This window comes from Oncorhynchus masou, chromosome 31 (assembly GCF_036934945.1).
Source record: "Oncorhynchus masou masou isolate Uvic2021 chromosome 31, UVic_Omas_1.1, whole genome shotgun sequence".
NCBI classification, from domain to species: Eukaryota; Metazoa; Chordata; class Actinopteri; order Salmoniformes; family Salmonidae; genus Oncorhynchus; species Oncorhynchus masou.
The window spans coordinates 59,852,823-59,879,657 of record NC_088242.1 but is presented as its reverse complement, the minus strand read 5'-3'; the positions used below and the strand labels follow the sequence as shown (position 1 = coordinate 59,879,657).

Here is a 26,835-nt window from a genome sequence, read left to right as displayed (position 1 = left end):
GGTCTCACTTTAAACCGTTGAAGGGGTTTCTCGTTACAGTTCTCTGACATTTGTATAACAAAATGAGAACTAAAATGAGAACTATCCCCTTTGATTACAGAAATCTAGTTTTTATATATAGTGGTTTAATGTATGTCATTGGAATACTTGCGCAAATATGTTGTCTTCGAAAAGCGCGTCTCTTATCGAAGGTTTATGCCACCCCCTCAACATCGTTATGCGCTCTCCCTCTCCCTCTGTCAGTTTTCAAGTTGCGTCTTCTCGCTGAATGTGCCCAACCAAGCTGCGGTATAGCCCACATAAAACATAGCTACAGTACATACATACATACATACATACCAGGCGGAATATAGAAAAGGCAAGAATAATCGAAATAGGATATCTTCCCGGATATACGGCTGGATTCAATAAACATATGGACCAAAGCTAAGAGTTGCATTCGCGGATCGTTTGTAACAGTGCCGATTTTATGAGATTCTAGCTAGCTAACAGGAGCTAGGTAAGTAGGCTACTCCTCCTGCACGTTTCGGAATGTCACGCTTTGGTGATTAAATTGTTTAAATAATCGACTCCTTCACATCCGTTACCTTTTCTGAACTGTTTCTCCTCTAAAATTGACGTGCATTCGGCTGCAAAATACCATTTTCACTCGTTGTTTACATTAGCAGTTGCCGATTTTTTTTGGGTTTGCCACATTGTAACACATGAAAGAGCTAAATTGTATAAATGATTGGCTATTATGTATGCATATCGACGTTTCATGTACTGCAAGTGGTTGACATTTTACCCGGCTTGTTACATTGTCTAATTTCGCATGAAACATTCTCTGTTACGCACGAGATGAGGTAGAACTTTCTGCATTGGCTATGATCATTATTGGTCCTATATCCACAGTAGGTTACACATTTCTAATGCACTCCCATTTTTTCATATTAGTAACTGGGAGACGGTATAGACTAAGCTATTTATAGGCTATAAGAAAGTGGACTAAAAAGTTGACCATGACATCTGTCCTCATCACCCCTAGACCAGGCTGTTGGTATGTCTGTTTTCTATTTAAGGGAGAGATGTAGGCTGGCTTCTTATGCAACTTGTTTTCTTGCTCAAAGCTAGGAATCTCAAATTGATTTATGCAGATTATGGAAATGCAGGTCAACAACAGGGTTACACTGAAATACTGGAAAATGTTATTATTCAAGACAGGAGGGAGACTGACTGCAAAGCATTGGCGTCCCTAGGCACAATGAATGGGAAATATTGCACAAGGACAACAGAACGGCCTCATTCAATGTTAGAAAATTCGGTCAAAATGTTCCATATCATTCAGCAGATTTTATTTAATATGTGCCCTTGTCAAACCATGTTTGACTCTCAAATGCCGTTTTGGGTAACTCAATCTTTGCAATACTAGCTTAATGTACTGTACATGACTCATTCTGACCCAGATTTGACCATCAGCACATACACAAAAATCAGTCTGTTGCTAAGTGATAAGGTCTCAACCTGACAGACGTTTCCTCTGTGGACAAATGGGTTCTTACTCCTCCTTAGCAGAGCAATCCTTTGCATTTAGCCAACATCATTGATTTATATTTCTGCTTGATTCCACTATGCTGCATTTAGCCAGGCCATTTAGGTACTGTATGCTCTGGTCATCCTAGGCCAGAACAAAGGTCTTGGGTCAGTGTTCATAGGTGATAAATACATTGCTAAGTGTCTGGGCTAACCTAGGCCCCTCTGGTCTGTGCTACTATAGATCTGCAGTCCCTTTCCCTAGAGACCCGGGATACAGTCAGAGGAGGAAGTCTGCAGGCTGACTCAGCTTTTCCTGCTGATTTTGAAGGAAGAGGCTGCTGCAGTCTAGTTGGACAGGTTGGAGCTAGATTATAGAATCACCTCTCTCAGCTCTCACTATGCCACTTCACACAGGGGTCATGTTCATTAGGGACCAAATGGAAGAAAATGGACTAGAACAGGGAGAGACTACCTGGACTTGTCTAATAAGAAATGCAAATTTTTGTTTTCTGTTACAGAACATTTTGCTATGGTGTGCCCTAGTTAATATGACCAGGGAGAGAGTGTCCCTGTGCTCCTCTGACCTATAACAGAAACTGACTGGGATATGGAAGGGAACACCAGGGAGATGAAAGCAAGTGTTTAAAGTCAACTCCGGTAGAGGAGGAAGTAAACAGCTGGAAGTGACTGTCAGATTTCCCCTGAAAAGCATGGTAACTTGACCCCCCCAGCCTAGTGTGTTCAGTTAGCCTTAAAAGGATATGTCTGATGCCCATGCCTGTGCCAGCAACTGTTATGGTTGATGTTATGTTTTGTAACAGCTACCTCAGGAATTTATTGAGCAAGCGGCCATCTTTCATTTAAAAATGTGTCCAGTGTTCCAAATGAGGTCACCCTCGACCATTATCTCAAGAGTGTTGAGCCAACAATCTCCTTTGGCTCATGGAAAAGGACATACCATGTAAAAGCAGCCTACCGTGGAGTTCATGTGGCAGTTATAGTAGTAACTGATAACGTCAAGGAACACTGAGGTAGTCCTATCCAGTACCAGACCAGAACCAGTGAACAATAATACTGTCAAGTTTGAATGAAAATTGTGCTTTTCCCATTAAGGTCAATATACAGGACATATCAGTTGTTCTTGACATGTAGTTGGTCAGTCACAATCTCACCTTTATAGCCAGTTAGAGTAGGCTATTTTGACTAATCCATACATTGACTGCAGTTTACTGATTCTCATTCTTCAAACCCTTTATGTCCTTCTGAAGGTCATTGTTGTCACTTTTTCATCGTTTCTTTGAGGGAAACTTCAACTTAATCAAAATAGGCAGACCTTAGGGACTTTTACGATAAAGCACTTAGTTTCCTGCCAACTTAACCAAATATCTAAGTATGCCATCAAATATTAAAGAGCTGGAATTAGAAATGTCATTATATCATCAAGAATGTGGTAAAAGCTGTGCCAGCAAAGGCATTGCTGATCGTCTGATTTAAAGCATGAAATCTAATGGTCAATTGCTTGCTTGGGGGCATTTCCATGTAAATGGACCCATGAGAACCAACATGTGAAGTTTATAGGAGCATGTCAAATGAAAAATAAGTCTATATTTTAGAGAAATTAAGGCATATACATTTTTCAACCATTTTCCCTTTTTGGAATAAGCAAAGGCTTTGATTCCTGGTCAAACAGATGGAAAAGGGGTCTTAAACAACATCTTTTATATTTAGTTTCAGGAAGAAAAAAATTCTGCCTTCTGTAAATTTAAGAAACCTTGTATTTCCGTTATCAAAAACCTACATAACTTGATGATTTTTTTGTAATTTCTCATGAGGGAGGATAATGAAAGTTCACAGAAGTAACAAGTAAAGGTAGACCTACCAATTAGTCAGTGTATTTACTGATTACTTTTAGTCTATGATTTGATTAAACTTGTAATGCTGTTACCAAATTGGGAAATCAATAAAAGTCACAGACCACTGTTGGGTCACCTGCTACTGTCATCTCTTCCACTGGCATACTGTTATGTTCAGCTCATAACTGTTTTTTCCCCTTCTGTTGTCTGAATGCCAAAGCAAGACTGAAAACCTTCGGGACAACCCCCCCCCCTCCTCTCTCTCTCGCTCGCTCTCACTCTTCCCCTTTCTCCATCCAGTTAATGTCACCTGTCCCGGTTCTTACTGACACTTACCATGACACCAACCCTCTTTCAATTTTACTTGAACAAGCATCCTCACCTACTGAGCACCAACCAACAGCAAACGTCCATGGATGTTGAAAAGTGGTTGAAATTTGGTCAGTCCGCACTGGCCGGTCCAAATCTGAACCAATCATAGATGTCTATGTTTCACAAGTTTGGACAGTATAGTATAATGTACTGAACTCTACTCTGTTGTACTGTACTTTGCTGTGCTCTACTGTGCTGTCCAAACTTGTGAAACATAGACGTCTATGGTTGTTTCAGATTTGGTCTGGACCAACCAAACGTGGTCTTGTTTGGGGGCAGAGCTCATTACAATAATAGCCAGTGTGAAGAATATTACCCAAATATGCAAAAGAAGGATATTGCATTTTTCTAACTTTTGTGTACAGGATCCATCACCATGAAGGGAATGATATTCCTATCCATTATAATGCATTTCTGTACAGTACAGATCAGGGACCCATGATGTCATTCTGTTACCGGATGTAAATCCACTTCACCTGCTGTAGTTCAATAATCAAATATATATTTTTCAAACTCAAGGTGTCATGTCATAGCTGACACCCCATTCTTTCTGCAGACAACTTTTGACTCTTAATTTGGAGCAGATACCAATTTTTTGGAAAACGTGGTCTCATAAAGAAACTGAGGGAGATTTTTACTGTAATTCTGTTACCAAACTTTGCATCTGTACGTTTCTGCCAGTAAATGTGTTTTTGTGACATTTTCTGCGTAAACAGTTCAAAATAGGCTTTTTTCATGGACTTGTATGGTTTGTTAAACTTTGAAATCAATGGTTTTTGTCTGTCAAAAAAAAAGTGTAATTCTGTTTTAGTGGAATTGCCATAGGCCTGAGGACATAATATGCTGTTTCTACAAGCTTTGATATGGTGATTTAGGGTGTACCAGTTTTGCGCTCTTGAGGGTCAGGACTGGGTCACTGTGACAAGCATGCCCAAGTCAGACGAAGCTGTTTACATTTCGCCACTTAAGTGACCCTTGAACTTTTCCAGTGCAGCCGCAGTGGTTTTTGTTAAGCTGTATGAAAACCGGACATGCAGGTAATGTGGGCTTTTTACAATTTTAAGACCAGATGTTTTTGTTTTAAGGGTTCAGCCCAAAAGCATGATACTTCTCTGAGCTCCATATGGATGCTTGCACAATTGAAGACAATTATGTGTGGAGAATAAAATGCAGAATCTCTGTTTTAAATATCCAGGGTCTGCAATTCGTTATTATTGTATGATGTCCAAATTTGTGAATCATTTCCCTTTAACTTGCGGTATATTTGCACGGTAGAATTCAATGGCTATAGTCAATTTTTACATGTTGCCTTTGAACTGCTTTTTGAAAGCAAAAGTCGAATTGAAAACAGTGTTGGTATTGCTGAATTCGATTCTCATAATAGCAAGCCAGAACTGGTGGTTTTGCTAGCTAAACTAGCAAGTCTGTTTGTTTGGTGACCATAGCAACTGCTGTGTCTATCTAGTAAAAACGTGCTAGCTACTTCAATGAATGTGGGGGAAAATGAACACATTTCTAGTGGCAAATGTTATAGCCATGGTGTAAAAGGGATAATCAACTAGGGGCTCTATGCGTTTTCTGGAAAACAGTGCAACTCAACTCCATGGAAGGTCAGTTCCACTCCACTAGTGCATCGTGGAACACACTGTCCACGTTGTTCATTATTTTCCATAGCACGCACGGAGCCCCTAGTTGATTATTCCTTTTATACCATGGCTGTACGACACAAACCCTGAAGACTACATGATTAATATACCATTGCCTGCACTGAGGCCAGGGAGCAATGACACCCCTGGGTGTAGTACACAGCTGATTTCCCCTTCAAGATTACGCTGACTCTACCTTTCAAGTCACAGGCATCCAACACTTTTTCTCTGTTAACCGTATTTTAAAATGTTCCTCTTTGTTGTAAGTTAATAGTTGATAAGGCCACTGCTTTATTGATAACAGGCTATACTGCAAACATGTGTAACTATTTCTCCCACAACACCCCTGCCCAACTCAAGCCCATCTCTTGAGACCACATCATATTTCACATTCGCTAACCCTCTGCATGTCAAGGTGCTCCCTGTCCCCATTACCTTCTTATCTAGAGAGAACATCATAATGGAACAGATTAACAGAACTGTGCCTGCTTGTCATAATGTCAGACTTGCTCTCATGGTGTCCCACCCCTCAGGGTCGTGTGTGCTACCCACCATATTGTGTCTCACAGATAACCTTCCCCCAGTGCCAGGCCACTGCCACCCTCGCCCCCTGCTGCACATCAAAGCACACGGTATGAAGGCAATGAGGCACTTCCTCCCACTCCACCTCCTCCTGTTCCTTACTTCCTTAGCAACGGTAGTCTGGCATGCCAGGCGAGGGGGCAGGCAGGCAGAGAGAGAGAGATGGTAATAGGAGAAGGCACACAAGCATGTGAGGAAATGAGTGGGAATCCATAGATGGATTAGGAGTTGGGCTTTGTTTTTTAGGTCAAAGAATTATCAATGTTTTCTTTATGTATTTGTCTTTGTTCTTCAGGTGCAGAGCTGCATGTGCTGTCTTCCTGACCACTGTGACAGCTGTCAAGACTACATGACCTATGTTAATTCACCTCACATTGCGTGGCTACATTCGATATCTAGGACTCTACTAGAGGAGCACTTGCTCAAGTCAAATCCCTTTAACCATATGCAGTTCAGATACTTGAAATCTACTTAATGCGGATGTACAAAAACACCCCAAAACTCTTGAGTGACATTCACGAATGAGAAACCGAGGAACCAAAGAACCCACTTTTCACAGGCTGGCTTCTTCACACGACGTCTGGCCAAGCGTTAATTTAACTTGCCCCTGCTGCACGTAAAATCTGTTTGGGATTAAAGTGTAATTCAGGAGGAATCTTTTTTTTCATGCTTTCAGGTGAAGCTATCAGCGTGTTTGACGGCTCGGCATGGTGCAGGGGTTTGGTTACCTTCCCACTGAATGAATCGACAGCAGCGCTGCTTCAGTCACACAGGGAAAGCCTTTCTTCCTATGGCCCTGGGTGTTTAGAGTTGGCAGCAGCGTCTCTTACTAAACTGGGAGCGAGTGCACATGTTGATTTTTGTGCATCCACACCAGATGGGATCAGGACACGCAGGTTGAAATATCAAAACGAACCCTGAACCAACTATATTAATTTGGGGGTTAGGTCGAAAAGCATTAAACATTCATGGCAATTTAGCTAGCTAGCTTGCTGTTGCTAGCTAATTTGTCCTGGGATATAAACATTGGGTTGTTATTTTACCTGAAATGCACAAGGTCCTCTACTCTGACAATTAATCCACAGATAAAAGGGTAAACCAAGTTTGTTTCTAGTAATCTCTCCTCCTTCAGTCTTATTCTTTGGACTTTATATGCCGGTTGGCAAGCAACTTTAACTGGACTGGAGTGTGGACCTCAGTTCATCATCATTCAATCACCCACGTGGGTATATGCTCCTATAAACCAATAAGGAAATGGGAGAGGTGGGACTTGTAGTGCGTCAAGAGTCACAAATAGAACCAAGTTCTATTTTAGCACCGGGCTATGCGGACGGTCGTTGACGCGCGTGAGCAGTGTGGATGCAATGATTGAATAACATGTATGTCTACATTTTATTTTGTAACGCGAGAGGTGTGGTCAGCATGTTACTCTTGCATTGAGTAGTAGGCAGGAAAGCAATTCACAGGCTAAAATAGGCCTTTCCCACTTCTCCTGTCTCTCTTGGCCAAGTTGGCCTGGCCTGGTGTTTGGCTTGGAGCCTCCTCATGAGAGGTAGGTGACTGAACACTCCACTGCTGCTTAGGTGAAATGCTGAGGGGAGATCTTAAATAGTCTGTGGGAGGAGGCTCCTCCAGTGCTGCCTGGGGGCCTGCTGAGGCAGGGGGGTTCCAACAGTTCCATAGGTTGATGGCCCTGGGGGCAGAGGGCTGGTGGGGCCAACCTCGCTCTGTCTGTCTGGTCATTCTATGATGGACCATAGGTCCACTGATGGGTGTACCCTCTGAACTGCTCATATTTCCACTCATGCAGTGGGGTTAAAGTGTGTGTGTACTGCACTGTACTGTAGGCTGCAGGATTATGGCTTGTGCTCTGGGAATGTGTGTGTGGCACGGGACAGACATGTTGAAAGCCTGAGAAGTAAATGCTAGTCACGACACTACTGGCCATGATAAGGTAACCACATTTAAAACACCCAAATTTGGGACAACCGGATGAGTTTGCGGGTCAGTGTAGCCTACTTTTTTTGAGGGAGCCATCATCACAGTCAAACGTGAATGATATGCCAATCATTTGATCTCAATCAGTTTCATGGGAAGATTAATTAAGATCTTCTTGAATGACTGTTTCCTGAGCCAATTAGAGCAGGTGGTGTTAACAAACTATTAGACTTCCTGTATTTTGTTTCAATCCAAGAGCATGCTGCCTAGTGGTGTGCGTGGTTGATTTTTGGCTGCCTGGTAATAAAAAAATCAAAAAAGACTAGTCAGCTACCCACACTAAAATCTCAAGAGGGAGATACCTAGTTAGTTTTACTACTGAATGCATTCAACTGAAATGTGTGTTCCACATTTTACCCCTCTGATTCAGAGAGGTGCGGGGGGCTGCCTTAATCAACATCCACGTCATCGGAGGCCCGGGGTACAGTGGGTTAACTGCCTTGCTCAGGAGCAGAAGGACAGATTTTTACCTTGTCAGCTTGGGGATTCAACCCAGCAACCTTTCGGTTACTGGTGCAACGCTCCTACCCACCAGGGTAGGTACCTGCTGCCCTGAGCTTACTCTTTTGCATCGTGCAAAATTTGGTGATGCAGAAATGAGACCACATGCTGTTTTTATGAAAATCTGGAAATATTTGGCCAAGGAAACATAGTTGGTCTCAGGGACTGTAAAACAGTTAGGAAGGGAGACTTTTAAAAGGGATTGAGTGAAGTAGCAACAAATACTGTACTTTGAATTAGCAACTAATAAGCATGGAGAGCCTCACAAGTTTGACAAAATGACCTTTCAGTCTAATACGGCCATTTATGACTTTTGTAGCTCTTTGTCAGAAGTGCACTTTTTGTAAGTAGTTCGGCCTAACTGTCCTCCAAGTCTAGCTTGAATATAGTCCAAAAGGATTTGAGGTAATGTGATGGTTGACAATAGGCCTATTACATACGTCTCGTCCTGCGCTGTGCAGAATATCAGCTCTCAACAACGATTGGAGAAGTGTTTTAACATCACCAGTACCACATCCTTATGATTTATATATCTTTCCATAAGTACAAAGTGACTGCAAGAGACCGGTTGGAATGTCTGACAGAAATACGGTGACAAATCAACCTTTTTTAAATAATAATGTCGACCCTCCACAGGAAACCTATTGAGATCATAGAAATGTGGATACTAGAATTGACATGACCATTTAAGATGACATTCAACGGTGGGTGGACTGGCAGCCTTCTTTGTGGTAGTAATTAGAAGTTACAATTTCGATTAACTGTAAAATGTCAGTGGTGTGGCAGCTAAATTGCAGTGGTCTGAAGGGATACTGTAGGTCCTTTCTGTGAATTATATTTATAGGATTGAAATGACACCCACCCTGCATTCAAGGGCATGTTGTGTCTTAACCGAAGGTAGGCACAACACAAAAACATCAGATGATGGGAAATGGGGTCTAAGCTATGCGAATATAGAACAAAAAAAATCTGTTTTTTTTTGACAATTGACGTTAAAGGTTTAATAATGTGCTTTAATACAAAAATACATTTTTGTCAAGAAATAATAAAATGGTTTGATATAATTTAGATGCTTACAGTGTTGTCAAACTCAACCGTTTATATTTTCCAGTGATGAAGAACCTTTATCTACGGAATGTTTTGGCATTCAGGTCCAAAAATGCACTTTCTGACCACTTCTTCCATGGGCAAAAATGTAGCTAAACGTTTCAATCAAATGGGATGCTGTCAAAAGGTGATTTAATTCAAATGGATTTACCCTATGAACAAGGTCCCACATTACAAACATTGGCAAAAGGACAATGTCAGTCAATGGGGGCTATCAAACTGACAATGTTATTCTTACTTATGATATATTGCATCTGCTTAGCCTATAAGAAATGATTCATTCCAATGATGGTAATTCCATGACAACAGGGTCATGGTCAAGATTGACCACATGTTCCAAATGTGTGGGACAGTCATGAATTTTGTCCCTTTGTCCTAGATCCCGCAACCAAACAATCATGTCCCGCATTTTTAGCAACGAAAAAGAAAACATGACATCCACCTTGTATCCAAGGTCATGTTGTCTCAACTGATGACAGGCACAACACAAAATCCTTAGAGGATGTAAAATGGGGTCTAAGCTACAACATAATGTGAAATATGAAATAAATTGGAGTTTACACATTTTTAAGATAATTGATGTCAAAGGGGGAAAAAATGACATTTTGATAAACATTAATATCAAATTGTTTGACAACCCTGTGTTTGCAAGCTTATAAATTATATCGATCTCAACCGTTTATCTTTTCCAGTGATGAAGACATGGATGTCTCATGGCATGGTGGGTTATGCAAAATGGGTCAACTTTGAGCAGCTTTATCTCTTTGAACGCTTGGGCATTCAGGTCTACAATGGGCAAATATGTATGGAAGGTTTCTTTCAAATCAAAAGGGGTGATGTCAAAAAGTGATTGAATTCAAGTGGGTTTACCCCATCTTCCAGCCATACTGAAATGCAGCGTGTCATTGAACTTTGCGTGGAACATTGCTGTTAGTTGACTTATTCTACAGCAATTCTGCAACCAAGAATTTATTTCATCAACAGCTGCTGTTGTGTTTTGAATCATGAACATGGTCACGAAAAACTTGAACTCTCTGAATGGCAAGTGAGATTTCATAATGTAAAACCCGAGAGAAAGCGAGAGTCTGTTGTAATATTATTGCTACTGGTTATGGCTCGAGGCCACGCAATAAATGACTCTTTCACAAGCAGAAGGCTTATAGATGAAAAGCAAACATGTGCCTAGTCTGAGGCCTCTTCCTCCTTTCCGGCTCCACCATTTCACAGTTGACGTGACTAAGCCTTGGAAACTAGGAAACTACTCGCTGTACGGATCTGTTTGCTTACAGGATTCAGGTTAGATCCCTAGGAAACTCAATCTAATGAGTAACTGGAGATACGCCACCACACACCCTGCTATTTCCCTAAAGTACGCAAATGCTTTGAAAGATAGTCAGATATTGAAATCCCTGGAACTGTGTAACCAAATGGATTTATGACATGCAGTAGCAACAGATGCTGATTTTGTGGCTCTATTTATTAGTCCCCTGTATTTTCTCCTGTATTTGCTCCTATCTTCCTCTGTGTTCCTTCGTGTGTGTTGATGGCATTGGCAGCTGTAATGGCTGGGGCAACCCAGGGCTGGGAAGGAGGTGGTGTCTGAGTGATTTGAGAGGTAGCCTACACCAGGTGAGTGACTGGGGACTAGCCTGGCAGGCTCCTGTAATTGAGCATGTAGATGAAAACACACTGGCTATTCAATCCGATTATACAGCTACTGGTACTAATAGAATTTAAAAGGAGCAATCCTTTGTTGGCGCTAAATACTCCCCTTGAGTAGTTAAGAGATTTTAAGTTACTACTGTAGAGTAATTAATTTCTTTCCATGGCTTTGACTGAGTTCCCTAACAAATCCGATGACCCATAGTCTGGGATGGGATGATTTTTTTTAAAGAAAAATTTGGAATTCAATCACTTTCCAATTCAGAAGAAATCCCATGTCCAGTTAAATTGGCAGGAACTGAAATGGAATTCAACTCTGTCCTTAGTTCCCTCCGTGAAGGGTCAGTCTAGTGTCTGACCCAGTGGTGCCATATGGAATATTGTTTGCGTGAGCTGTAGGACAATTCATGTAGTGGAAGAGATGGGTCGAGAGGTTTTTGGGTGAAGGACAGGCTCGCAGCACAGGCTGGCTGAAACCTGACCACCTGAACATGTGAACATAACCAGACAGCCTAGTTAGAGAAAATGATGATAGATCGGACTAGATGCCCAAGAGGTGTGTGTTATTCTGCTGAGCATTAGTTTGTCTGGATGGAAATGGTTTTCCAGTCTGGTGCGGAGGTGAAATTCCCCACATATTATCGCAAGTGGTTTTGTATCAAAATCAGAGCAGGGGTTTGTGAAGTATGACCATCACAGACTGAATATATGTTTTTGCTTCATATAAGATGTGAAAGACAGATGGTTCGAAGTTGGTCTTTGCCAGATGTGGTTTTTGGTTACAGTCAACAACAATTGTGTACTCGATGTGCTCTGAATCTTTGTCTTTTCGTAGCTTTTTGACTAGACAACCATCTGTTCCTGCAGTGGAAACTGAAAAAGGGAAAGGGTTGAGTCTGCCCTTGTATGTTTTAAGTTTTATTAGTGGTATGTACAGGATACACATGGTATACACTGTCCAACCAAATGCTTACTCGCAGGTTCCTCGACAATGCAACACCAATAAGAAAAGAACATGTAGTACATAAACATGTAGTACATGGCTCACTAGAATAGAATACATTTTTAGCCAAAGTATAATACACGGAAGGCACAATTTATAGTCCAATATTTACACGTGTATCAGGGAAGGGGGGGATTATGGGGCAAGTGTTTTAAATTGTGCACTATTAGCGATAGCAAATCAGAGTCTGGTGGCAGCAGTTGTGATGTGATTGTGTGTGGAGATGTAAGATCTTAGGGATGACAGGCTTACAAAAGGTATATTTGATTTAGAACAGAATGGTTAGTGATCCGGGCTTAGGCCAACCCCCATATATTCACCTATTTTTTTTTTAATTTAATTTTACCTTTATTTAACCAGGCAAGTCAGTTAATGACAAATTCTTATTTTCAATGACGGCCTAGGAACAGTGGGTTAACTGCCTGTTCAGGGGCAGAACGACAGATTTGTACCTTGTCAGCTCGGGGAGTCGAACTTGCAACCTTTCGGTTACTAGTCCAACGCTCTAACCACTAGGCTACCCTGCCGCCCTGACTTCAAGGCTCTAATAATGTTGACATGGGCAAAAAATGATATAGAACATCCGTAGTATAGTCTGCCCAGTTCAGTATGTGCTCCATAAATGTTCTGATAACTTTGTTAAGGTCTAATATAGCTCCATATTTCCACAGATAATGTTTATATGATGTTGGATAAGGACATGATAATGCTTTCATAAAGCATTTGTTGTGGAACCAGAGTTTTATCTGGCTTCCACATAACCATCTGTGTGTCATTTTATCTTAACTAGTGTGGAGCCCTACAGCTGCTGCGGTCACACATTCCCTTGGCCAAATCTCCACAGCCTGTTCATAATCACACCTTTTATCTTGTCCTTGTCGTCTGTCTGGCTGGCTGGCTGGAGGCTGGCTGGCTGGAGGCTGGCTGGCTGGCTGGAGGCTGGCTGGCTGGAGGGTGGCGGTCTGTGCAGATGAGGACTGACTGGTGATCCTGAGTTTGCCACTTGAATGCGTACAACTTTTCTCAGAAAGTGCCTTAAATCAACCCGTACTGTAACTCCATGACATTTCTGATGTTCATAACCACCTGCCTGGCGAAAAGTAATTCACAATGTGAGCAAGAATTGAACGTGTGTTGTGTCCACTCCGGACCGTACTAATCCAGCCAGCCTTGGTACGTTTTGCTCCACCACCCTGTCCCTCCTCTGCCTTTAATCCCAGACAGAGCATGTGAGGGGAGTTGAGCGGTCAGAAATCCTGCTCACCGCTAATCACAGGACAAAAAACTACTGCTCCATTCATCAAAATCACAATTTAACCAACACCCATCAATTTTTTGACACTACCTGGACTTACCATTTGGTTTTGAAGTATTGAAACCAAACAATATGATTTGAATGGAACGTATTATAATAAACATGAAAGGTGAATGTAATAAGCGCTCATAATTTCAAATAGGTTACATGTCATATTAAACAGCATATAAAAACTCTAAATAGGTCAGGAGCCAGACAGGAGACTAAGAAGAAAAATGAGTCCATGCGATGGTTCCTGGAGAGCAGGTCAGCAGCGGAGAATATCCTCTCCACACCTGCAGAGCCACTGGGGATGATAAACACCCTTTATGCCACTCTTGCTGGCTGGGCAGGGATGCATTTTGTTCTCTATAGGTAAGCCTGAAGGTTTTTAGGCAAAATAACCCAATCAAAATGGAAAGCTCCTTGAAAGAATATGCCAGACCTATTGGACCAAAATCAACTATGGCCTATTGTATAGATAATAGAACAGATTTATTTGTTTATTATTACGTTGCTATAATGACACACATAGCTACCCACCACGTTGCTATAATGACACAATTAGCTCCCCACCTCGTTCCTTTCTTTTAGCATGTGCACATAGTAAGTACGCCATCATGCTTTCGGGATATGTGACTTTTCAGGTTCCACAATGATTATTTAGTTGTGGATATTACATCACTGCACTCCCTCTCTTGCTATTGGTCCTCATCTTTGTAAGTCACCTTGATTTAGCACCTGTGTGTTCTATCAGTTTCTTTATGAAGCTATTTAGCTAAAGCAAGGGGCTATAGATAGCAGAACACAAGTAGACTACAAATGCATGCTGGGACGGGCATGTCCTGATCTCGTGAAGTGAGCGCTATTGGAGTGAAATTGGAGCGGGCGAGAAGGCCGACGCTCCAGCCTTTTGGAATCTCGCTCAGCCTCCAGTCAATTAGGCACACTCCTCACTCCAGCTCCACTCTGCTCACATACTCTGAACACAGAACCACATTTTGTGTGCGCTTGCCAGCTATTCGTCTGTCACTGATACTACCATATCTTAAACACAGCCTCATCCCAGGAGCAACAAGAGAAGGGCAGCAGAGATGATTGTGTGACGACGACACTAGCTGCGCCACTGGGATTCCCCTGGTCCCCCAGGTGTGGTTCACTTCATCCACACCACCTGACTGCTCCATAGAGGGGATATGACATCATGCTGTCATCTTACTGTGTTGTAGTTCAGACAGCAGTGTCAGGGCTAGTGATTCCTGGAGCATCGGGATCCCTTTCCGGGAACTGTCTCTGGAGGCTTCCATCGCAGAGTTCACTGGGAGAGTGCTTCTCTCTGTAACAAAGGAAAAGAGAGGAGAGTGAGGAACGACAGAGGGAAGCATAGTCTGGAAAAGGGACAGTAGAGAAAGGAGGGGGAGGAAGGAATTAGATGAGTGAGGTGATTTATTGCACATTTTCACTCACGTTGTAAAGCTGAAATCCATTGTTTGACTAGGTTATCTGAAAATAACTCTTGTTCATTTACGTTTACATCTTAGTCATGTAGCAGACACTCTTATCCAGAGCGACTTGCAGGAGACATAAGGGTTAAGTGCCTTGCTCAAGGGCACATCAACAGATTTTTCACTGCGTCAGCTCGGGGATTCGAACCAGCAAACCTTTAGTTACTGGCCCAACGCTCTTAACCGCTAGGCTACCTGCCGCTGTCCTCTTGTATTGTAGGCTACTGATTTGTCAATGAACATTATTTACAGTACATTTTCCTGTTACATGGCAGTGGACTTCAGTCTCTGGTGGAAGTAGGCTCCAGCCTTAATGATCTGTACATAGAGACCAGTGGAATATATGATACAGAGGCGATAACACATGGAGGGGGACTACTGTAAGAACTACACTTTTGGTAACCTTTTTTAAAGAGGTCTTCACATCACACTATTACTGTTTACTCAATCCAAAAATGCCCATTATAAATGCCATTCTGGGTCAGGTGGGGATCAGTTGAATGCTTGTTCTATTGCCAACATGACTAGCTAAGATATACAATACGATCTTACAGTGTTAGTCTTTCATAAGGAAATTCAGAGAAACAGATTGTTGTTTTGGTGCGCATAGAAAGGAGTCATGAGTGCGTTCATGTGCGTGTCCCGCAGTGAACAGACAAACAGGCTCATTCTGTTCAGAACAGCCTCAATTTGGCAGGGCATGGACTCTACGAGGTGTCAAGCGTTCCACAGGGATGCTGTCCCATGTTGACTTCAATGCTTCCCACAGTTGTCAAGTTGGCGGGATGTCGTTTGGGTGGTGGACCATTCTTGATACACAGAAAACTGTTGAGCATGTCCTTAATTTCATATCCGTAGTTTGATTATTCTCCGTAATGGGTCCATATGCCACAGTTGACTGCAGTTACTGCACTTTTACTACAGTTTCAAAACTGCAATGTTTTTTTTTTGTAAGTGATGGAATCAGATATTTCAAGCCACTTTTCAAACCACCAATCTGATTACCCTGCGACTTGTGTCCGAACAGTCAAATCTGATTTATTTGCCCTTTTTAGACCGTTATTTGGCATAACTTGTTGCTTGCTAGCTTCTCTGTTAACAGCTGTGGCAAGAACATGTGCTAGCTAAATAGCTTGTTTTTCACAAACAAATGAGTGAATGTGCTAGAAAGCTGAACAGCTAGCTGGTTGACTGATGTGGCTAGCCAAAAATTACATCTTATCCTTTGAGGGATTAAAAAGCGTTCTTCCACTGATGTTGAACATTCAAAGCAACTGGGAAACGTCCATGGCAGGCACCTTCGCTTGCTACATAACTTCTGAATGATAGAAAACACCTGCACCACCAATCAGCCTACACCAATGCGCACACCCGTTGTTACTATGCCAACTAGAGTAGCCATGTCAGCAAATGACTGCTGTCTAAACACACAAATCTGATTTGGTCACTTGCAACTTGCTGTTTGGACAGTCAATATTCCAAAACAGATTTGAAAAACGAAACGAATTTGAGCATTAAGGCCTGCAGTGTGAACAAGGGTTTAAGTCTTCAAGATCCTCTCCATTCAAACACGTTTTAGAATAGAAAGTGATATAATCCAACCTCAAAGCTGTGTGTGCGTGTGTGTGTGTGTGTGTGTGTGTGTGTGTGTGTGTGTGTGTGTGTGTGTGTGTGTGGCGTGTGTGTGAGAGAGAGAACGGTTACATTTGTGTGTATATGAGCTATAGGTAACTGCCAGAATAAAGGAAACACCAACCAGGTGTTAATAGGGTGTTGGGGCACCACGAGCCAGAACAGCTTCAATGCACCTTGGCATAGGTTCAACAAGTGTCTGGAACTCTATTGGAGAGATGCGACACCATTCTTCCACAGGAAATTCCATAATTTGGTGTTTTTGTTGATGATGGAAAACACTGTCTCAGCCAGCACTCCAGAATCTCACATAAGTGTTCAATTGGGTTGAGATCTGGTAACTGAGACCGCCATGGCATATGGTTTACATAATTTTCAAGCTCATCAATCCATACAGTGACCACTCGTGCCCTGTGGTTGGGGGCATTTTCATATGGGGGCATAGCCATGGTAGCCTGTAACGTGTGTGTGTGTGTGTGTGTGTGTGTGTGTGTGTGTGTGTGAAAGCCTGTCATATATCTAAATGCCACAAGATATTTGCTTTGTGTGGCAGAGAATGATGCACGTTTTGCTGCTTCTCGGTCTTCTGTTTCCTCCCAATAAAAGCCCTGTGCGGGGGGGTCTTAATAAGGACACCTTCTGAATAAGCCGACGACACAGGAAACATCTTGATTTACGGGCTTCGGCTTTGGAAAAGCTTGAATTGTTTGCATTGAGTGGCTCATTCCTGTCTCTCCCATCTCACCTGTTCTCTCTCTCGATGTCACTTAGCTATTTCTAATCATGTCCATGATTTCTTTAATGTGAATGCCCTTCTCCCATTTAGTAAACAGCGCCGTGAAGTTAAGTTTCCGCCACTGAGACTTGATGGTGTTTTCTTAATGTCCTGAGTTTAATTTATACCTACTGTATGTAACAGAAATACATTGCACAGTATTTCCTTTTGCGTGGATAGTATCCACATTACTCTAGCCTATAATTGTATAGTCTTATCTGGTCTGGAAATGGCCAGGCATGGCAGTGCAGTGTAGCATTTCACATGGGAACTGGAACACTAGCATACGGCGCACCGGTGACATGGCACATCCTGTGTTGACTGTCTGGCTTGAATCACCCGGCCAACCGCCACCCCCCTCCAGACCTTGAGTTGTTTCTGGGTTGTAAAATGTTTATAGCTTCATTAGAAGTGAGGCGAAGTGTGCCATGGGGCTGTGATTCTGGTGAAATGCTCTTTGCTCCATTGATGCTCCCCCATTATGGCGTGTCCTTCCCTCCACACTAGGATCTAGCAGTTTGGGTTTTCAGGTCCTTGAGAGTAAATCCTTCAGTCCCTATGAACAGTAATTGTGGAAATGACCACAGAGAGAACACCTTTCAGGATCTACTCAATTCTAGTCAGTTTCAAAAGGGGGATTATTGTCCTGCCAAAACAAAAGGAAACTGGGATACTCTGTCCACATGGTGTCTGGGAAACATCTTCTGTCTTTCTGGTTATCCTTGGCCTCAAAAGTGTTCCAGTAGCTAGAGGGACTTCTCTCCTCCCCTGTCCTGTGCTTAACACCATTATTCAACTTCATATTCGCCATCTCCAGCACCACCCCAACATCAACATATGTGGAAATAGTGCGTTTCTGTTTTGTAGTAAAACGAGAGAGGAAGATAAGTGTTTCCAATGACATCATTGGTGTGAATCATGTTATTTTAACCAATTATGACTAGGCATTGGAAACACTTATCTTCCTCTTTATGTTTTACTACAAAACTTAGAAACTATTTCCACATATGTTGGGGTGGTGCTGGTGATGGTGAATATGAAGTTGACATTTTTGGGAATGTCCCTTTTTAAAAGTCTGATTCTGACCCACTGTTCTTAGATGAGACCATATAGCGCAGTAAGGGGCACACAGAAATGTCATTTTGGAAGTTGAGGACTGTAACTCCTAAGGTGTTCCACTACTTTCAGTGTTAGGAAACATACAACAGAGGATCCCAGAGGAGGAGCCTGGTTCATAGTTACTGTAGTGTGTTCCTGTCCGCTGCCGGTGTATTTCAGAGGTTATCCGAGGTACAGGGAGGAACTGAACCAGACCACCTGCCGGTGTATTTCAGAGGTTATCCAAGGTACAGGGAGGAACTGAACCAGACCACCTGCTGGTGTATTTCAGAGGTTATCCAAGGTACAGGGAGGAACTGAACCAGACCACCTGCAGGGAGGAACGGTGTATTTCAGAGGTTATCCAAGGTACAGGGAGGAACTGAACCAGACCACCTGCCGGTGTATTTCAGAGGTTATCCAAGGTACAAGGAGGAACTGAACCAGACCACCTGCCGGTATCCAAGGTACAGGGAGGAACTGAACCAGACCACCTGCCGGTGTATTTCAGAGGTTATCCGAGGTACAGGGAGGAACTGAACCAGACCACCTGCCGGTGTATTTCAGAGGTTATCCAAGGTACAGGGAGGAACTGAACCAGACCACCTGCTGGTGTATTTCAGAGGTTATCCAAGGTACAGGGAGGAACTGAACCAGACCACCTGCCGGTGTATTTCAGAGGTTATCCAAGGTACAGGGAGGAACTGAACCAGACCACCTGCTGGTGTATTTCAGAGGTTATCCAAGGTACAGGGAGGAACTGAACCAGACCACCTGCTGGTGTATTTCAGAGGTTATCCGAGGTACAGGGAGGAACTGAACCAGACCACCTGCCGGTGTATTTCAGAGGTTATCCGAGGTACAGGGAGGAACTGAACCAGACCACCTGCCGGTGTATTTCAGAGGTTATCCGAGGTACAGAGAGGAACTGAACCAGACCACCTGCCGGTGTATTTCAGAGGTTATCCAAGGTACAGGGAGGAACTGAACCAGACCACCTGCAGGTGTATTTCAGAGGTTATCCAAGGTACAGGGAGGAACTGAACCAGACCACCTCGTTCACCTGGTGGCTGTAGGTAGTGTACACCAGCTGGGGAACCCACGCAGACTGAACACCACAGCTGCAGACGGCCTTCTCAAGGAGCCCTTTGAGGTATTTAGGGAGAGTGGAAACATGTAGGTGGTGGTGTGCAGGGAAAGGGATATGTGGGCCATTGTAGAGAGGCCACCTCTGCAGGCGCTGCACTTCCAGAGCTGAGAGTTGTTTTGACAGCGGTGAGGAGTTGGCAGGGTGTGAAACATTTAACAAATATATAACATGCAACATGTAAAGTGTTGGTCCAGTGTTTTATTAACTGAAATAAAAAGATCCCATAAATGTTACATAAACTCTCATATGCAGATAACATCTATGCTGGCTGGGTAGCATACAGGTTTTTAGCAAATGTTTCGAAAAAGGCCCCTTTACAAAAGCTATTGTGTCAAATCCAGTGCTCTTCAGATCCGCTTCCATGCATGTCCTGTTTGAAATGTATAAAACCTGAAAAGCACAAAAATCTTATTTCTCTCAAATGGTGTGCACAAATTTGTTTACATCCCTGTTAAGAGCATGGCATATCAAGAAGCTGATAAACCTCATAAATGTAATGGCAAAATGTAGATTTCCGCCTAAAAAGACATACCCAAAAGTAACTGCTATTCATGTGTAATTACCTGATTCTGACATGCAAAAACGTGGTATATTTGGAAAGAAGACATCTGGGTGAATATGAGGAAATGATCAGAGGTTAGATAGGAGTTACATAGTTCAGAACACACAAGATCAAGCACACACAAAATAACCGTCTTTCATTGACAAGCTATAAGTGAATTATTGATGCCCAGAGCTGAAAACACATCAGATGGCTTCCATGTGATTAATATCAGAAAACAATATGGTTTTGATAGACCTAACATCTAGAAATGGGCAGATGATGTAGTAAGTGGTGCCACGTTTGGTCACGGAATATTTCCAAGTGTCCCTAAACCTCTCCGAAGTGGCATATGTTTGTAAATTAGATAATTACAGTGCTATTACATATTTGCAATCCCTAAATGCTATTTGTTCAGTATAAAAACACAATTTGTACCATATCAACCTCACTCAAACATTGTGGTGCTGTTATGGGGAATTCAGTGTCCTTTCAACCTCTCCAAAGTGTCTGAATGTGGTAATTGCACAGTTTTTGCACACTGGATGTTTCTAAAAGTTATTATTCACTATAAAAACTACATTTCTACAACACCAACCCCTCTCAAACATTGTGGTGCTGTGTTTTTTCAAACTCTCCAAAGTGCCTGAATGTTTAGCCTAGGCATGTCCAATGTCTTGGGCCTACATACAAATGAACTGTTTACAAAAACAAAATTAAAGCATAATATATACACATACATTTAAAAAACAAAATCATGTCTGATCAAACAAACTTGGTTACACACACTAAAGAAGGTGCAAAAAATAGAAATAAGCTGAACTATTTACGAATGGTGTTGGTTTTACATCCCAGGTGTAGATGATTAGATTTCCCTTTTTCCATAGCTTGTACATGTTGTGATTAGTCTTTGAAGCCTCTCTGTCAGGAAACAAAAAACAACCGGACAGAAGGTCTGGCATTTCCCCCTTTCCCCCCCCCCCTGTGTTTTGAGCAATGCTGCAGTTCTTCCTTTTGTCATGTGTGTTGGATAGTGGCATTCAGCTTGAGTGGGGGGGTCTTGTGATGGTTGTGAGGTTGCTCAAATAAAGGGATATATTGTTGTAAGACACAACATTACAGTTGACTAAATTTACAAAACAACATTACTATGAAGTAAAAACACCAAGCCTGAACGTTATCTGTACAGTGACTCACATGGAAGGTGTGAAACACACACACACACACACACACACACACACAATGCAAACAGTAACAATTTGGAGACACAGGCAGAGGTGAGAAACTCAAATAAACAATGGCCATGAGAGTGTAGTGGCCTCTACAAAGATACAAGGATGAAACTTACAAGGAAATAACTACTTTGAAATGATAGAACATTGAAAGGCCTGTGTAACAAGTCATATGTCAACTAAATCCAAAGCACAAAAAGCAGACCACTTATAAAAAAACTAAGCAGGCGACGTCATATTTTTGATGCGCAAAGATATAGTCACTCGGGGGACATTCGATGTGGCCATTAAGTCATACATCATCAGATAACATTGGCAATAGGCTAGATTTGTTTCTACCAACCTAAGGATTCATTTGATATCCCCATGTAGCTATAGCTCAAACACAGACCAAATCGAAGCTTACCTTGTAAGAGGTTTGCTGCTTGGTGAAAACGTGTAAAATAAATATTTTGACTCTCGGGCCTGGAGGTCAATAATGGTAGGTCACAGGCAGACAAATATGATATCCTCATGATCTGTGGAGTCCCGGCTTTCGGGGGGTAATCAACGGATTCCGTGTTAAAACCTCTCTAGGGTATGTGGGACGCTAGCATCCAGTGAGATTGCAGAGCGCCAAATTCAAATACAGAAATACTCATTATAATAATTCAGAAAAGACACAACTATTTTACATAGGTTTAAAGATTAACTTCTTGTGAATCCAACCACGGTGTCAGATTTCAAAAATGCTTTACGGCGAAAGCATACCGTACGATTATTTGAGAACATAGCCCAGCAGACAAATCATTACAAACAGTAACCAGCCAAGTAGAAGAGTTACACAAGTCAGAAATAGAGATACAATTAATCACGTAGCTTTGATGATCTTCATATGGTTGCACTCATAAGACATTCATTTATTCAATAAAAGTCTCTTTATATCCAAAAACCTCTGTTTTGTTTGCACGTTTTCTTCAGTAATCCACAGGCTCAAACGCATGTCACAACAGGCAGAAAAAAATCTGAATAGTATCCGTAAAGTTCGTAAAATCATTTCAAACGATGTTCATAATCAATCCTCAGGTTGTTTTTAGCCTATATAATTGATAATATTTCAACCGGACAATAACGTTGTCAATATAAAAGGTCAACAAGAAAGGCACTCTCTTGGTCGCGCGCATGAAAAAGCTCTGTGACACGGCAGGGTCCACTCATTCAGACTGCTCTTACTCCCTCATTTTTCGGAATACAAGCCTGAAACAATTTCTAAAGAAATCTAGCGGAAGGCATAGGAACTGCCATTTGAGTCCTAAGTCAATGGATACTGCAATGGCATTGAATCAAACTACAACAACAACAGTCCTTCTTCCTGAATAGATTTTTCTCAGGTTTTCACCTGCCAAATCAGTTCTGTTATACTCGGACACTATTTTAACAATTTTGGAAACATTAGTGTTTTCTATCCAAATCTACCAATTATATGCATATCCTATCTTCTGGGCCTGAGTAGAAGGCAGTTTAATTTAGGCACGCTTTTTCCAAATGCTGCCCCCTACCCTAGGGAAGTTAATGTTGTTTATGCTTCTCAACGCTAGCAGCCACAGATATCTCAAGTTTTGAGGGAGGGTGCAATTGACATGCTGACTGCAGGAATGTCCACCAGAGCTGATGCCAGAGAATTGAATGTTAATTTCTCTACTATAAGCTGCCTCCAACGTCGTTTTAGAGAACTTGGCAATACTTCCAACCGTCCTCACAACCGCAAATAGCGTGTAAACATGCCAGCCCAGGACGTCCACATCCAGCTTCTTCACCTGTGGGATCGTCTGAGACCAGCCACCCGGACAGCTGATGAAACTAAACTAGTATTTCTGTCTGTAATAAAGCCCTTTTGTGATGAAAAACTCATTCTGATTGGCTGGGCCTGGGCCCTCCCAGGGGGAGTCAGGCCCCTGCCAAGTGATGTGAAATCCATAGATTACGGCCTAATGAATTAGGGCCTTATATGAACTGTAACTCTGTAATTGTTTCATGTTGTGTTTATATTTTGTTCAGTATAGTTTTAATTCAAAGTTAAATGAACAATTTCCAGCATTAAATATAGGCTGTAAAAATACATTTATTTAGTAGGCTGTACTCAAACTCAACTTGATATGGCCTGCTCTGCATATGGTTTAAGTGAACGAAAGCCTGAATAATTAACTGATAATAAACTGAATTAGCCTATTGTAAACATACCTGCCTGCACTATTTGCAGGTAGTGTATCCATCTACCAGGTTTTTGTCTACAATGACTCCAAAAACCTTCCAAAACGGGGATTTCACTCACACAGCACCTGTTTCCTAGATGGTGTTGTTCATAACCTTTCTTTTAATTTCTCCGGTTAGGCCTACGTTAGCCATTTTCACATGAGCTAGGCTAGCCAGGGAAACTCACTTGGCAGCATATTTTCACGTGGGGGGGATGAAACCATAAGTTTCAGCACCACACAAATAATGGACAGTTCTCTGATCCACTGCATTCGTGGCTGGTAGCCTACATATCTGCCTCGCTGCTCACAGAATGGAATTCCCAACACAACAAGCTCCTGGATTTGTAAAAAATAATATGATTGATTGATTTAAAACGTTTCCGACACTCAATATAATTGTTCTAAATCCACAGGTTAAAATAATGTTTTCATTTTTTTACGGGTCAACTGCGGGGAACCATGGATATCTGACCAGATGCAGGACTTTACTCTAGATCTATTAAAGAATGAACTATGGTGGTTCATATTATTGTTGAAAACGGTTTGAATTCTGGAATTATATGGGCCAGCCTAATTCTGATGAATTTGTTACATCCGTCCCCTCACTGGAAAGTTGGACACTTACAAGCTCTAGGTCAGTGTCCAGTCTCTCCACTCCTGCCTGCAAGCTCTGTCCTGGAATATGATCTGACGACTTAGATCCCTGCTGTGTGGATGAAAGGATTGAGAGACATCATACCCACTGTAGTCTGCCACACTGACCTCTCATACAAACGATACAGTCCAAAGCGCTTTAACAGTATCTCAGTAACTGTGTCTTCCTTGTTTTATATCAGTAGCTAATAGCCTTCCGTGACACATTCAACACGACAATGATATAGGCCTATGTGAAGTGTGTATCACTCTTAATGCGCAACTATCACCACATTGTATAATAGTCAACGATCATTTTGAACTGAGACATTAAAACTCTTACTGTGCCCTTCACAATGCAATTTGCCATTTAGGAGGTTAAAGCATGTATTAGTTGTCCAGTGGTCAGATTCGTCTGAAATGTGATCCATCCAACTGCCTACTGAAGCACTATCTGTGAACATAATTATGAACCCTGCTCCAACTTCTAACCAGGGACGTCAGCTCTCTTCCCTGTTGCCTCCGGGGATTTTTATGCGAACCGGGCACATCACAATATACCCACATTGCTCGGCAAAAATGGTTGCATCAAACGCAGTACAGTACAGAGGCTGTTGCCTGTCATTCACTGCTGACCTGATTACGTTGTATCATGCTTTCTCTTCATCCTTGCATATCTGTGCGATTATGGATTCATAAATGGAATTGAATTGCGGTATACAATCAGCGCTTGGATATTTTGTTGTGCTTGATGTTCTGGCGTTTTATAGCTGATTCGGCTAAGAACACTCAGGGGATAGGCTGCACCAGTGACGTGTGGTGAGGTCGGTGGCTGGGTTGGTCACTGGCTATTATCAAAGCCAGATTTACTCAAATAAACCTTGATGAAGCCCAGTATTACCATAAAACCGACAACCATTGTGACATAGGCTATTAACATTAACTGTACAAACATGTTCACCAAATGTAAGTACCAATGTAGTCGAGATACACAAGCGACCAAATAACACACTGCTCGACTCAGCTCAGCCATAGACCCGTTGTAGCGTGCAGAGTAACAACTGATAGGTGTGGTACTAAAAGACCAATATATGGACGCATTTATTCAGAATAATTTGCAACGCATAGCCTTTCACAATGGATTTACAATTCTTCCAATGCGCGGCGTGCACACACACAATAACATTGTGTGTGATATTATTACACACACATTTAGTCGCATCCATCTTGTAGAAGCCAAGGCTCGGGCCCGCACTGAGTGGCGGAGAAGCCCCGTTCCCAATATGTCGACAAAGTACGTAAAAAAAATAAATTGAAATGTTTCCCACAAGTGGACAGTCCAGTACTCGCTGTTTGCCTGCCCGACAGCGATGGAGATGGTGGTTGCCTTGCCTGTTATGAATAGGTGCTGTATGCTGCCCTTTTCTGGTCATAACTTTCATTATAGTTGATGTTCCACTATTCGAAACCTCCATGATTATTCCAACTTGGAAAGTTGTTTGAGGTGCAGTATAGAGGTAGTGTCCGTATGTCAAGTTGTTTTTGCTAGAAATCTAGCAGTTCAGGGATGCTAGCAATCTTTGTTCAGCACCAAATGATGTAGACATGCCAAATGCAGACCGTCCATTACAGTGACTGGACTAATGAAGGCCGCGCACGTTAAGGATTTTAATGGATTCAAATGGATGGAAGGAAAGTCATGAATTTTTAAACATAGATTTAACCTTTATTCATGAATACCCTATTATTCAGGAGGTTTTGTTGCAGTTTTAGAAAATGTTGAGATTTTGAGCATAACAGCCACCAGAATCATTCAGAAACGAACATTAGATATCAATATATTTTCTTTCATTATAATAACATTTTTAGATTTTGGCTTTTCACAGCAGCTTTTTAAAATTAGATTATTACAGAGTAAGCACTGACTACACGCCACTGGTCTACACTGTAGCCAGAGGTCTTTCTAACAAGTTGTTTAAGGAAGATCATTCAAGGACGTTCCAAATCAAACTCGGTAATGTGTCATGATGAACTTGTGAAATATGCAAACATTCTCATAACTCACTACGCTTCTCCTCTTTCTCCCTGACAGAATGAGGATGTCTGAGACGGGGAGATAAAGACTTCACCAGAGCAGAGTGTGTGCTAGAGCCAGGGGCTGGGGCCTGACCAGTGACCCCCAGAGGCCCCCAACTGGGCGGGGAGGTCCATGGGGACCATGGGGGACCTGGGAGGCTTCACCACCACAGGGGAGAGGGTGAACCCGGCCCACATTCTGTTTGACCGCTTCGTCCAGGCATCCACTTGCAAGGTCACGCTCAAGGCCTTCCAGGAGCTCTGTGACCATCTGGAGCTCAAGCCCTGTGAGTACCGGGTCTTCTACCACAAGCTTAAGTCCCGTCTCAACTACTGGAAGGCCAAGGCACTCTGGGCTAAGCTTGACAAGCGGGCCGGCCAGAAGGAGTACAAGAAAGGACGTGCATGTACCAACTCTAAGGTATG

The 26,835-nt window shown here is 42.3% G+C and overlaps 1 protein-coding gene across 1 annotated transcript in view; it reads left to right on the top strand.

The window, feature by feature from the left end:
* Positions 1-266: 266 nt before the first annotated feature.
* mical3a (microtubule associated monooxygenase, calponin and LIM domain containing 3a) overlaps positions 267-26,835 on the top strand; it is a 90,843-nt gene continuing 64,274 nt past the window's right edge. Inside the window, 2 exon segments of the mRNA XM_064951541.1 lie at positions 267-499; positions 26,426-26,830. Of these exon segments, the coding sequence (XP_064807613.1) occupies positions 26,543-26,830 (288 nt within the window). The 5' untranslated portion in view covers positions 267-499; positions 26,426-26,542.